The following is a 15,538-nucleotide window of genomic DNA, read 5'->3' on the forward strand; positions in this document are numbered from 1 at the left end:
CCTTTCCTGTCTTAACCAATAAGCGTCTGAGTAGTGGTGGACGTCACTTCCTCTAAATGATGGAGCTTAATTTTTTTTTTTTATGAAAGTCCGATGTGAAAGGTTTCGGTGCACGATAAGTGGGTGTGGCATATATTGGTTACACCTACTCCTGAGATATTAGTATAACTTGCTAACGAGATATTTGTCACTCAGTTTTGTGCAGACTTTACTTGTTGTTGTTGTTATAACATTATTGACGTAAAGACTGGTCCTCTTCATGCTCACGTTTTCTGCTATATACTTTTTGTTTACTAGACTTGTGAACAATTACTTTGGGTTATTGTTTATAATAATAACAACTGGAATTATATGTAATTGTCCTTGAAATCAGTTTTTGCTGAGATAAAAAAATGAGTCCGTTTTTTATTAGTTGGCAATTCTTTAAAACCTTCATAACAATAGTTATCAACCATTGAACATTGCAATTGTAATGCCTGGGAATATACTGAGGTATGTGTGTTCTTCATGTCAATTTCCTAACACTTGGGGCTCCATGTACTAAGCAGTCAAATCTCGCGTCAAAACTCGCAAACTGATATGTACAAAGTCGTCAACTATGTTCAAACTCGCATCTTTAAAATTGCGAGCGTACTTATCCGCCAAACCTTGCTACCTCTCCATTTTTCACTGTAATTAGACACATTTGACCACCAACTCGCCAAAAACGAATGTACTAAAAAATCTATTTGTCCGCTCGCTACAATTTCCGCTCCCACCTCGTTATTTTTGCCTCGCCACCTTTTAGGTGGCGGGCAAGGTACAAAACAATAGGAAAGTCAATCTAGACGCCAGTCTAGACATATATAAAAGGCAGTAATAGCATTGTACAGCATAACTGGCGTCTAATTTGTCTCTCATTTCCATGTACATAAATTGCGCCAAATTTGTCGACTGTAATTAAAGAGTAATCTATATTTTAAATTTGTATTGTATAGTTGTCAATCTTTATAATTATTTTTATATTAATATTTATATATTATCAGATCCAGATGAAGCCATATCCAAATTGTAAATAAATATTTCAAAAATAACGCTCTGTTATCACTCTTCAAAAAATTTTGAACAATAATAAAGTTGTTTAGATAAGTTGAACTTTTGGAGAAAAACACAGAAGTTTAGCGCTAATAGCTAAAAGAGAACAAGGCCACTCTAAAACAGTCACCCCAGGACTGTCAGGAAGAAAACGAAATTATGAGAAAAAGAGAGGGCGCTAAGAGCTAAGTTCTCACCACATTTAGTCAAATAACAGGGGATACAAATGAAATTGAAATGAATACCTTTACTCACATTAAAATACAATTACAACATTACACATTAAAAAATAGAAGGGACGTCTCCCTTTAAAAATTGGAATACCACCTTAAAAATATATAGGATTACCACCTTAAAAATATAAAAATATGGAAAAAATATTTTTAGTTTAGTTAAAAATGTTTGAGCTTTGTAAAAAGATGTAGCAAGATTGTTATAATGTTAATATAGTTCAGCAGTGAGATCTTCACAGTCTTTGTAACAAAGTTTCTTGTGTTAACTGATCGAAAAAATGTTACAGTTCAGCGAAAAATATCAGCGTGGAGTTAATATAGTAGTATTTTTCATACAAGTAGAGCGATCATGTTGAACACCTTATTCAGGTTATACTCACACTCTTCCAAATGATTGTAATAGCGGCTTGATGACTTACACTTTTGGAGATTAACAAAAGTAAGCAATATCTCCAAAGTGTTAGTAACTTTTCTTACTTTCTTGAGTCGGCTGAACCAGGTCAGCGTGATTGGAAACTGCTTCCTTTGCTCCAAAATTCCTAAGCTTGAATCGGCTGAACCAGGTCAGCGTGATTGGAGACAGCTTGTTTTTTCAAACCTCCATATGTCAGATATTGTAGGATTTCCAAGGGGATAATGAAAAGTCCACAGACCCGCACTTAGCGTGAATCACGCGCGGGTTACAGATTTAAACTAGGTACCTAGATTTAAAAGTAGAGCAAAGTCTTTTATGGGGAACAACACAAGTAAGTCTACGCGTTTCACCCGATAGGGCTTTTTCAAGATCTTGAAAAAGCCCTATCGGGTGAAACGCGTAGACTTACTTGTGTTGTTCCCCATAAAAGACTTTGCTCTACTTTTAAATCTAGGTACCTAGTTTAAATCTGTAACCCGCGCGTGATTCACGCTAAGTGCGGGTCTGTGGACTTTTCATTATCCCCTTGGAAATCCTACAATATCTGACATATGGAGGTTTGAAAAAACAAGCTGTCTCCAATCACGCTGACCTGGTTCAGCCGATTCAAGCTTAGGAATTTTGGAGCAAAGGAAGCAGTTTCCAATCACGCTGACCTGGTTCAGCCGACTCAAGAAAGTAAGAAAAGTTACTAACACTTTGGAGATATTGCTTACTTTTGTTAATCTCCAAAAGTGTAAGTCATCAAGCCGCTATTACAATCATTTGGAAGAGTGTGAGTATAACCTGAATAAGGTGTTCAACATGATCGCTCTACTTGTATGAAAAATCCTACTATATTAACTCCACGCTGATATTTTTCGCTGAACTGTAACATTTTTTCGATCAGTTAACACAAGAAACTTTGTTACAAAGACTGTGAAGATCTCACTGCTGAACTATATTAACATTATAACAATCTTGCTACATCTTTTTACAAAGCTCAAACATTTTTAACTAAACTAAAAATATTTTTTCCATATTTTTATATTTTTAAGGTGGTAATCCTATATATTTTTAAGGTGGTATTCCAATTTTTAAAGGGAGACGTCCCTTCTATTTTTTAATGTGTTATGTTGTAATTGTATTTTAATGTGAGTAAAGGTATTCATTTCAATTTCATTTGTATCCCCTGTTATTTGACTAAATGTGGTGAGAACTTAGCTCTTAGCGCCCTCTCTTTTTCTCATAATAAGTTGAACTTTTATAGGAGCAAAATTCTATTCCCGCGACTACTATGATGTTCATGACACCTTGCATGTCACGTGTTAATAATTGGCCAGACAATTTAACTGAAAGTTAAGTACATCAGCTTAGTCGCGGCGAGCGAGGCGTCAAATTTATCAATAATCCGCCACTGCTCGCGGCGGGCTAGACTTGTCTATTTATTGGGGGATTATTAGTACATAGTGACAGCGGACACCATTTCACCCGCGGCGAGTAACGGCGAGTTTATCCGCGTCTAAAATGACGGAGGAATTGACGGCTTAGTACATGGAGCCCTTGGAGGTCGATTGATCAATCTGCGGCGGACAGGGGCGGACATTCGTGCCCCTGTCAACCGCAGCTCGCCTCTGGTGGAATTCAGCATTGCACACGAGAGCTATTTTGCTCTAGCGTACAATGCTGCCCGCGCACAGCCAATCACTCACGGGCAGGAACTGTCAATCCCCCAGTTGGACAAGACTGGGGAGATGGAAATTCGCCACCTTAGAGGTGGCAAAAGGTTAGAAAATTACCACTGCTTGTTAAATACGGCGTGCAGGTTCTCTTGTGAGAACCTGTAGTCATGAGGGGGGGGGGGCAAAAGACTTTGATAAATCGACCCCCAGCTCAATATTAGAATCCTTAAAGGGCTGCTTTTATAGATACAACTTGTAATATATTTCCATGGTTACCTACTCACCAGAAGTCCCCAAAGCTTATTTTACTTTAGTTTCACAGTTTTCCTGGTGCCCCAAAAACTGTGGCACACATTTTTAGTTCTACTGTTTTCCAGGGGGCCACAAAAACTAGTGTATACCAGTTGGCCATCCCTATATTAAAGCATAAGCACCCTCTTGAGTTACTGTGCCAATGAATGACCATTTTTATATAATACATTGCACACGTAAAACACAGCCAACACTGCTGGGAAAAAAATGTATAGAACACCTCTCTCTCTTCTATAAAGTTTAACCTTTAAAGGGAAGGAAAATTAAAAACAGCTTCAACGCAAAATTCAAAAACGCACAATGTAAATGTTAGCAAAGGTACTCACCAAGTACAGTGACAAAAAGAAAGAGTGAGATCATCTGGGATTATAGTTGTGTTATAGCAAATAACAAGGGAAATTACAGAGTAAAAAGCCAATAGAATGTAAAAAATCTAAAGTTGTTTGAAACAAAACCAAAACACATCACATACATCTTTGGCAAAGGTACTCATCAATTACTTGCAGGAATATAGATTTTTTTTCTAGAATGACAAGGGTCCAAAACAAAAGGGAATTCCCACATAGTGTGTGAGAAGGAAAATATAACATATTTTATAAAGCCTCTAGTTGCTTAACCCATCATTGCTTCTCAATTATAATGGAAGGTTCTATGAGTGAGATAATTGGTATTATACATGTGTTCTAAATCTAAATGACAATATGGCATTTTTGGGAGGGCAAAAGAAATATGTAGGCAAAACCACCATGCAAAACCTGAAAAAAAAATATCATAACTGTTAGGCACAGGTACTACCCAAGAATAATGACAGGTTCTAAGAGAGAAATTAAGTGTAATTATAGCTATGGCCTAGAAAATGGCAAGACTGAATGACAAAACGAATAATACTGACTGTGTTGTCTGCTTGTTTCTATAACTGTGGCATCAAAATAATTTTTTGCACATATACTTCATACCTACAATGGCAAGAGTTCAGAATTAAAGTGACAGCAAAATCCTTGATTTTTTTTTATATAAAATGTTTAGTTATGTGTAATGAAACAACTTTGTAATATACTTTTATTATGTATTTTGCACCTTTTTCATGTAATTTAGCTCTAAAAATTGTGTATTTTTTCATTCTCAGAGCTGGACATTCATACTGCAGACATATCTTTCCCGTATAGGCTTTAGTAGATAGTGCAATTTTTACTAACATAATGATCTTTTCTGCAGATGTAGTGCTCAATTGGATCCCACAAATAAGACAAATAAGAGTTTGGCTATTAAAAAACATTTGCAACAAACACAATGTTAATTTGTTTTAAAAATGTTTATATTTGGCTGATATGCTATAGCAAGACAACATAAGTGTGCTGTATAAAATGACGATGGGAAATAAGTGTATCACCTTCTGAGTAGCATTATCCTCTTAGAGACTAGATTTGATTATTCTGGAAAAAGTAAAGATGTTTAGATCCAATGTATTTTTTGTTGTTGTTCAGTCTCAGTTTAGTTTTTACAAGACCTTTAGCCATCAAAGTGCTTTTAGTGTCTGATTTTTGTCATATATAGTTTGGAGATGGTCCATGATTGAAGTGAGTTAGCAACATTGTTAAACACATATGTATGAAAATGGTTGGTCATAATGATGTCCAGAGGATTGAGTTTGTTCTCAATGTTATGAAACTTAGATAACGGTTTTAGTTCTATGTACAACACTTTTGTGGATAATTTACAAACCATGACTCTGTATGGTTATGATCTTCTGGGTCAGGTTACATAAGCACTGGACAACATTTCATTCTTCACAGATCTTTACCATTTTTAGAAATAGAAGATGCTTATTTTAACTAAATATGGCTCACTTTTTTAGACAATGTCAACACTTTGTTCACCTTATATTAGCATTGAAATAAAAAGTTTTCTTTCAAATATATGAAAGAGCATAATTTATATATGATGACATATTTTTCTCTGCTGACATAAAAAATGTTAAAGGGGCAGTCAAGTCCAAAATAAACTTTCATGATTCAAATAGGGCATGTAATTTTAAAAAACTTTCCAATTTACTTTTATCAGCAATTTTGCTTTTGTTCTCTTAATATTCTTAGTTGAAAGCTAAACCTAGGTAGGCTCATCTGCTAATTTCTTAAACCTTGAAGGCTGCCTCTAATCTGAATGCATTTTGACTGTTTTTCCACCACTAGAGGGTGTTAGTTCATGTGTGTCATATAGATAACATTGAGCTTGTGCACGTGAAGTTACCTAGGAGTCAGCATTAATTGGCTAAAATGCAAGTCTGTCAAAAGAACTGAAATAAGGTGGAAGTTTGCAGAGGCATAGATACAAGGTAATTACAGAGGTAAAAAGTATATTATTATTATAACTGTGTTGGTTATGCAAAACTGGGAAATCGGTAATTAAGGGATTATCTATCTTTTTAAACTACAAAAAGTCTGGTGTTGACTGTGGTTCGTATATTTCTTTTTCTCCTCCATCCGCTTAAAAGTTCCCTGTGGACCAATCTTGGTGCTTCTTTTCAAGTAGTTGTGGAGTATATGATCCTTGAATACAAAGTTGCAACTTTGAATGCAGAGTTATAGATACTAAGTAAGTGCCACAACGGTAGTACGCAAATACAAGTTCACAATATTTATATGGGATGATTTCATGGTACAAGGGTTTTATATTTGGTGATTTGATTTTGCAATTAGATTTTATTTATTTAAAGGGACACTGAACCCATATTTTTTCTTTCGTGATTCGGATAGAGCATGCAATTTTAAGCAACTTTCTAATTTACTCCTATTATCAATTTTTTTCATTCTCTTGCTATCTTTATTTGAAAAAGTAGGCATCTAAGCTAAGGAGAGATGAAAGGAGAGATGGTAACACTCACGATATGTATCTACATCTGAAATATCAGCACTCTTGATAGAGAATTTATGTTGGTCCCGGGACTTCCGTCCAGAGACCCCACTCACCCCTTTGCAAGGAAACTTCACCCAACCGGGGGTCAGCCGTCCGCCTGTGTAGATGCAGAATCAGCAGCAGGAAGACTCCAGGAGCGTGCTAGCCGGTACTTATCCTCGGCATAAGCAGATGCGCTTGCTTCCTTGCTGAGGAGCAAAATCTTCAGACAGGCGGCAAAGAATCCTTCCTCTCTCCAGCGTTAGCGTGTGCGTGCGTGAGTGACGGGGGGCGGGGCCATCTTCACCCGGGGTTGCAACAAGAAGCAGGGCTAGTGCAGAGCTGGGGGATCCGTGATCTGGTGTAATGTCACAGAAAAAATAGAAAAGGCAGCGGATCCCAATGAAGATAGATAAAAAATATATTCTTTATTAAACACAAGGTTTAAAAGTTGCGTTCAGGGGCAACAGTGAAAAGTACAAAAAGTAAGACAGGCGAGACACCAAATGGCTTACATGTTTCGGCACTCAGCTGTAATCATAGCCTAAGGTGTCACAGTTGTGGGATGATTTAAAAACGATACTATGCATGCTAATTGGTTTAAAACAAAAGAACAAAACACGCCTATATTACAGAACAAAAAGCAGAGCAGAAAATTGACCCTATATGCCTGTAGAGCAAAATATGCAAGATATGTAATAGGGGAAGAAAAAGGGGGGCAAAATAAATGTGAGCATAAATTGCAAGATGAAATGATTAGTTAAATAAAAAGTAAATAGTAAATAAATAATAATACTGTTCATCAAAGTTTTTCAACAAATTTGAAACCACTAGTAATATTAATAGTAATAAATAATAATAAATAGTTTCATCATGATGCCAAGGGGAACCTTATATAGAAGTGAAAAAATGAATAAGAATAATTATAATAATAATAATGAAAAATGGGGGAGAGATTAATGTTAGAGGGAAACATAAAAATTGATCATGTAAGGTAATAAAGAAATGAATGATATAATTACTCCCAGAAGTTAATAAGATCTTATTTAGAGTTTAACCCCAGGGGCAATCTAGTTTTTAGAGTAAAAATCCAATACACCTCCCTTTTAGCTAGAATGTCATCTAAATTACCGCCTCTATTGGGAATTTTAGCTTTTTCTATTGCTGCCCATCTGAAAGAGTCTAGGCTACTATTGTGTTTAGTAACAAAATGTTGGACCAATGGAGTAGTGGATTTCCCCTTGGAAATGGTGGAAAAGTGTTCCCTGATTCGGGAGTTGACATCCCTAGAGGTCAAACCTATGTATTGCACCCTACATGTCGTGCAGAGAATAAGGTAGACCACATGGGTACTTTGGCAGTTAAGGCACGACTTGATAGAATATTCCTGACCAGTCACAGTGGATGAATATGTGAAGGTGACAAGAGCATGGTCACAAGGCTTGCATCTACGGTGGCCACATTTATACATTCCCAGGTGTTGGAGCCAAGAGCTGGTAGAGCTCTGTGTTTGTTTAAGTTGTGTTGGGGCCAAGATAGAAGCAAGCGTTGGGCACTTTCTGTATGAGCATCTGAACCCATTGTCAACTGTATCTTGAAGTTTGTCATCTGCAGCCAGTAAGGGAAAGTGTCTCTTTATTATGGTACAGATCTGGGAATATTGAGCACTAAACGTGGTCACAAAATGTACCTTGTTGTGGGCCTCAGAAGTTTTTCTGGATTTGTCACGTAATAGGGTAGTTCTGTCGAGGCTATCTACCTTTTTTCTGGCTGCTTTTATATGTGTGCGAGTGTAATTCCTTTCTTTCAATCTGTGTTCTAGCAAATTAGCCTCCTGCATGTAGTCTGATGTCTTACTGCAATTCCTTTTTAAACTGACAAATTGTCCTTTGGCTACAGCAGAGGCAGTATTTTTTGGGTGACAGCTAGACGCATGCAGGAGGGTATTGCCAGAGATTGGCTTACGATAAACAGTAGTGTGTATGGGTCCCTCTATTTCTCCAGTTAGACATAAGTCTAGGTAATTGATGGACCTAGAATCAAAGACATAAGTAAAACGGAGATTAAGGTCATTGGTATTTAGGGTCTCCACAAAATGGGGAATCTCTGTTTGTGAACCAGACCAGACCAATAAAAGATCGTCTATATATCTTTGATAAAAACAGATCGACGATTTGAAAAGGATTACCGTCTCCAAAGATGCTGTATTGTTCCCATTTGCCAAGGTATAGGTTTGCATACGAGGGGGCATACTTCGCCCCCATCGCCGTGCCGCATCTTTGGAGAAAGTATCTCCCCTCAAAGGAAAAGAAATTATGTGTCAAAAGGAATGTCAAAATATGTACAATATATGCCTGGAAATCCTCAGTGTAATCTGTAGCGGTGCCAAGGAAATACTCAACCGCCTCAATGTCCTCTTTGTGGGGAATGGTAGAATAGAGGGAAACCACATCGACAGAAATCCATGTGAAATTAGGTTCCCATTTGAAGTCAGCGAGGAGGAAATCCACTTCTCCATTGGTCCAACATTTTCTTACTAAACACAATAGTAGCCTAGACTCTTTCAGATGGGCAGCAATAGAAAAAGCCAAAATTCCCAATAGAGGCGGTAATTTAGATGACATTCTAGCTAAAAGGGAGGTGTATTGGATATTTACTCTAAAAAATAGATTGCCCCTGCCTGGGGTTAAACTCTAAATACGATCTTATTAACTTCTGGGAGTAATTATATAATTCATTTCTTTATTACCTTACATGATCATTTTTTATGTTTCCCTCTAACATTAATCTCTCCCCCATTTTTCATTATTATTATTATAATTATTCTTATTCATTTTTTCACTTCAATATAAGGTTCCCCTTGGCATCATGATGAAACTATTTATTATTATTTATTACTATTAATATTACTAGTGGTTTCAAATTTGTTGAAAAACTTTGATGAACAGTATTATTATTTATTTACTATTTACTTTTTATTTAACTAATCATTTCATCTTGCAATTTATGCTCACATTTATTTTGCCCCCCTTTTTCTTCCCCTATTACATATCTTGCATATTTTGCTCTACAGGCATATAGGGTTAATTTTCTGCTCTGCTTTTTGTTCTGTAATATAGGCGTGTTTTGTTCTTTTGTTTTAAACCAATTAGCATGCAGTGTATCGTTTTTAAATCATCCCACAACTGTGACATCTTAGGCTATGATTACGGCTGAGTGCCGAAACATGTAAGCCATTTGGTGTCTCACCTGTCTTACTTTTTGTACTTTTCACTATTGCCCCTGAACGCAACTTTTAAACCTTGTGTTTAATAAAGAATATATTTTTTATCTATCTTCATTGGGATCCGCTGCCTTTTCTATTTTATCTAAGCTAAGGAGCCAGAGAATTTTTGATTCAGAACCATGGACAGCACTTGTTTATTGGTGGGTGAATTTATCCACCATTCAGCAAAAACAAACCAGGTTGTTCACCAAAAATGGGCTGGCATCTAAACTTACATTCTTGCTTTTCAAATAAAGATACCAAGAGAATGAAGAACATTTGATAATAGGAGTAAATTAGAAAGTTGCTTAAAATTGCATGCTCTAGCAGAATCATGAAAGAAAAATTTGGGTTCAGCGTCCCTTTAAAGGTATTCTCTCTCACTTGATATCTGGAACCCTGCTTACCGCTTTTAACATATGAGAGTGCTGGCGCAACACTAAGACTTTAAAGGGACAGTCTACACCAGACTTATTGTTTAAAAAGATAGATATTTACCAGTTTTGCATAACCAACACAGTTATATTAATATACATTTTACCTCTCTGATTACCTTGTATCTAAGCCTCTGCAGACTGCCCCCTTATTTCAGTTCTTTTGACAGACTTGCATTTTACCCAATCAGTGCTGACTCCTAGGTAACTCTATGTGGGTGAGCACAGTGTTAGCTATATGACACACATGAACTAATGCCCTCTAGTGGTGAAAAACTGTCAAAATGCATTCAGAGAAGAGGTGGCTTTCAAGGTCTAAGAAATTAGCATATGAGCCTACCTAGGTTTAGCTTTCAACTAAGAATACCAACAGAACAAAGCAAAATTGGTGATAAAAGTAAATTGGAAAGTTGTTTAAAATGACATGCCCTATCTGTATCATGAATGATTATTTTGATTATTTAGACTGTCCCTTTAAATATTTTGTTCCTGTTTGCTCTAGTTCGGACATTTGTTGTGTATCAGGGGTATATGTAACCTCATACCGTTGTTTTTAGTACTTATCGATTTGAGAGTTATACATTCATATATGTATGTTAAATAGGTGCTGGAATTATATAATTTGTATATATTTTTAATGGTATTATTAAATTATTCATTACCTTTTACTAATTATTGCATTAGATATTTATTTGTGAGAATTTATTACACAGCTCTCATTCAAAGACTACTTTTCCCCAATACCTTTTCTTTTTTGTATGAGATCTGGCACCAACAACAAAATAAAGTGAGGCTAGAGGTTACTTCCAGATGATCAATGTCACTGTATGAAGACATGAAACTGATTATATGATATATTCATATGGTTAGGGGGTTATAGGACTTCTCTAGAACTACTAGGCTGACCAATAAGGACAGTTGCTATGAGATATTTTTTAATTGTTATTAGAATAATCTGGCATTTGGGCAACAATAGGACCACTAATTTGAAAGAGCTTTTGGTCATGCATGCCCCTCTAAGAACGCATTGGGGGTCTGTGATAGCTCCCTCTCCTTCTCTAATGAAAATATCCCTGGTGTAACATGGTTATAGTATTCATTGTTTAAAATAATGGTTCCATTGTCCCTTTAGTTGGTAGAGGGGTGAGATAGCCAGCCCTCAAACCCACAGCAAACAAACTCTGATGATGGTTTTTATGGGCCACGAATAAGCAAGCGCTTAAAATGTGCCGGCTCCTAAGCTTTACATTCCTGCTTCTTTTTTTTTTTTTTTTTTTTTTAATAATGATAGCAAGAGAACGAAGAAAATTTGATAATAGGGGTAAATTAGAAAGTGTATTAAAATGGCATGCTCTATATGAATCATGAAATAAATAATTTGGGTTTATTGTCCCTTTAACAATATCGATTTATTGTGTTGAATACAACCAAGTATTAATTTTCTTCAGAAACATACACCTGCTTATATATTATATCTGATGCTAAATCACACCTTGCAAACTCCCTATTAAATGACTGCAGAATGCTATTACATTGATACTAAATACACGAAAATCAGTTTGACGTAATTCATGTGAGCCGGCGGATGTCAAGCTTCAGAACAGGAAATGCTTTGATCGCCATATTTGCAGTGAGACAGCAGTGCTGGTAACCGGGTTGAAGTATTGCTGCTGTTAGTTCAGGATGTTTCTTTCGTCTGATTCCCACAGCCACCAGCAGTTTGGAAAACAAATGGATTACCACTACACTGGGCCGGTTGAACAACGCTTTAATCCCTACACATTCAACGGGGGGTAAGAATACGGCTACGGTGAAAGTGAAACTGTTGTCAGCACAGACCTTTAGTAATAATGGAATCCTGCAGACCATAACGTATTTATTAAATATAACGCACATTTTGTTTAAAACGCTACGCCTTAATGCTAGTCGTCACTCTTTTAATAACTTCTTAGACCAGTTGTCATATTACTTATAGAGGGGTCCTGATCTCTGTAATTACATTTCTTGATGTGTACCAATAATTCAACAATACAACTGAATACATGGATTTGTTTTCCATAAGAAGTACACATGTAAAATAATACCATGGTGCTTGTGATATGTAAGTTTATCCCAGTCGTGCATTAAGCTTTACATTTTACGTAGGAAACCTGACAGGCTACAATGACCCAGAAGTTTATTTAATCAGTATGTAAATTGCTCTATATTTACCATGTGTAATGTGTACCTGTAACAGAAATTGTCCTTATTTTTCAATTCTAAATGATTTGCTTATTAAAGGTTACTTAATATAAAATTGTAAGGAGGTTAATAAATTGTGAGGGCAACCAAATTTTAGTGTTATATTCAAGAATCAATATTTTGGGACAGTAGAGGGACTAACTATTTAAAGGTACATGAAACCTCACATTTTCCTTTTGTGGTTCAGATCGAGCATACAGTTTGCAAATTACTTCGATTTATCTGATTTGCTTAATTCTCTTGATATCCTTTGTTGAAGAGGTTTCTCTACTGGGAAATAACTGTACACTTCAGGTATGCCAATGACAAAGGGCGTATGTGTGCAGCCACCAATCAGCAGTTATCTTCCAGTAGTGCATTGTTGCTCCTAATCCTACCTAGGTAAGCTTTTTAATAAAGGTTACCAAGAGAACAAACCATTAGATAATAGAAGTAAATTGGAAAGTTGTTTTTAAATTGTATGCTCTGTCTGAAAAAAATAAAATATATATTATTTTTTTTTCTCATGTGCCTTTAATATTGTCAGTCTTTTATACTGTAGTAGCCTATTGTTTGACAAGACAAACATGACAGCATATTTAACATCCATTTGTTTGATGCACTATTCCACACTGATTGCAAAAATATTAAAGGGTTAGAAATCTTTAATCTTTTTTCTTTTTTTAAAGCTTTAACAATTACACCATTCATTAGTTTAAGTATTAGAGAATTAAATGCACTTACTAATTTTTCAAAACGAAGCTGGCATATATTAAATAATTCTATTTTAATTTTGTTAGAAAACGTCACCAAGGACCGCCCCAAAATAAAGGATGGACTCGCTCTGCTCATTATTCATGCAGTTGCATCAGCCAATAGCATTGCAGCACAAATAGCACAATTTTTAGATGCAAACATGCATGTTAACAATATAGCCACACAAAATCAAAGGTGCAATGGAGACTTTATGATCAGATAGAGAAGCCCATTACAGGTGGCAGTGATAATTGTAAAGGTAACTCTTGTTACTTACACCGTAACTTAGTGGTCCGATATCAACCGCAAAGTACTGCCCTTCGTTCTCGTAGGTTGCTTTTTAGTCAATCACTACTTGTACTGATCAAAATACTTTTTCTGTGAAGGCAGCAAAATCTGACAGGCAGTGTGTTCTGTCAGATTCTGCAACCCGTCAGTTGTGCGCTCAGGAATGCGGTTGCAGATTTCGACAGAACACCTGACGATCAGTTTTGCACATGCGTGGGTTCAGGACAAGGCATACTGCGCATACCTAGGTAGAACACTCCAATTTGATATGCATAATAAGGATCCGGAGGGGTTTGGCAGAAAACAAAATGTCTATGTAAATTTACAGGTAAACCAAAATAAATTCCTTAATGATGTTATTTGTAAACTATAAGTATAGTTTGAGATGTTTTTAAATCTGAAAAGTTTTTTTTTGGGTTTCCTATCCCTTTAATGTCATAGTATATATTCTACATTCAATTATCTATAGTAAAATACAGTTGTATAGCCAAGCAAATAATTTAGATTGATACATTTTATTCCAAACTCACCATTGAAGAGAAAGATACAATAATAATAATTTTTCAGATAGAGCATGCAATTTTAAGAGGCTTTTACTTAATTTCCTTGGTATCCTTTGTTGGTAAGCATACCTATGTGGGTTCAGGAGCAGCAATGCAGAAGCTGGGAGCTAGCTGGTGATTGGTGGCTACACAAGACTCTTGTCATTGGCTCACCAAATGTGATCAACTAGCTCCCAGTACTGTATTGTTGCTCTGGAGCTGAATTTAACTATGGGCCAGATTACGAGTGGAGCTCTAACGTTTGCGCGTGAGTGATAAGGGGTTTATCAAGGGTGTTTGTCGGGTTTACCACTGGTATTACGTGTTTAAAGTAAACACGATCGCTTGAGCACAATCATATACACTAGAATTATAACTGCGTCCTCAGAGCTCTGGTTAAAACACATCAAAAATACACTACAAAGTACAGTAACACTCATAACACCAGGCATCTAATACAAAATATTCTAAAAAAAATATTGCACACAAGTTATAAAGGCTCAAAGATTTTCTTTAACATAGTTAGTTGTGTGCGTGTATATATGTATTTACATGTATTTAAGCCATCCAATCAGCAAGCGCAACCCAGTTTCTCAACCTAAAATGGTCCGGCTCCAAAGCTTTTATTCCTGCCTTTTCAAATAAAGATAGCAGAAGAACAAAGAAAAATTGATAATAGAAGTAAAGTAGAAAGGTGCTTAAAATTGCTGCTCTATCCAAATCATGAAAGAAAAAATTTAGGTTTAGTATCCCTTTAATATTCATAACTATTACACTGTAATGAGCACACCTGATCTTGGGTGGGGTGCTTTAACCGATGGGATCTGGTCAGTCTCCCTGATTATGTTTTAATACATTTACAAAATTTGGTTTAGCACACCTTACAAAAAGTTTATATACACAACTTGTGTATATCAGGTGTGCCCATGACAGTGTAATAGAGTTGTGAATATTAAGCCAGGGAGTCTCATTCTATTATGAAGAGTACAAGCAGGAATGATTCAGCCCTCTGAGGCAAAGGACTGTAAGTGTTAGGACCAGTCTATATTGGGGCACCTAGTAAGTGGTGACTGGCTAAGCAGAATATGGCCATATTGTGTGACTAAGATCCCAATTTTATTTAAAAAGAATAGTTGACTCTTGATGTGTTTTGCAGTTCAAAAAATATGTTGTGCTTTTGAAAATGGATGTGCGCTAATACCTTTTTGTTTGTGTATTGACTAGGTGATATTGGCAGCACTCCCAAATATGTGTATGTAAACTTTTTTTGTAACGTTTTAAGGAATTATAAATAAAAATTGGCTTTATGAAAAGACCTGTGAGTGCGCTTAAAGGGACACTGAACCCAAATTTTTTTTCTTTCTTGATTCAGATAGAGCATGCAATTTTAAGCAACTTTCTAATTTACCCCGATTATCAAATTTTCTTCATTCTCTATATAGTATC

At 36.0% G+C, this 15,538-nt stretch overlaps 1 protein-coding gene across 1 annotated transcript in view; it reads left to right on the top strand.

Annotated features, from left to right (window-relative positions):
- Positions 1-11,887: 11,887 nt before the first annotated feature.
- The window catches only part of PSMB1 (proteasome 20S subunit beta 1), a 45,359-nt gene continuing 41,708 nt past the window's right edge, over positions 11,888-15,538 (top strand). Inside the window, exon 1 of the mRNA XM_053710824.1 lies at positions 11,888-12,079. Coding sequence (XP_053566799.1) covers positions 11,970-12,079 — 110 coding nt within the window. The 5' untranslated portion in view covers positions 11,888-11,969. The remainder of the gene's footprint in view (positions 12,080-15,538) is intronic.

The sequence above is a fragment of the Bombina bombina genome, chromosome 4 (assembly GCF_027579735.1).
Source record: "Bombina bombina isolate aBomBom1 chromosome 4, aBomBom1.pri, whole genome shotgun sequence".
Classification (NCBI taxonomy): Eukaryota; Metazoa; Chordata; class Amphibia; order Anura; family Bombinatoridae; genus Bombina; species Bombina bombina.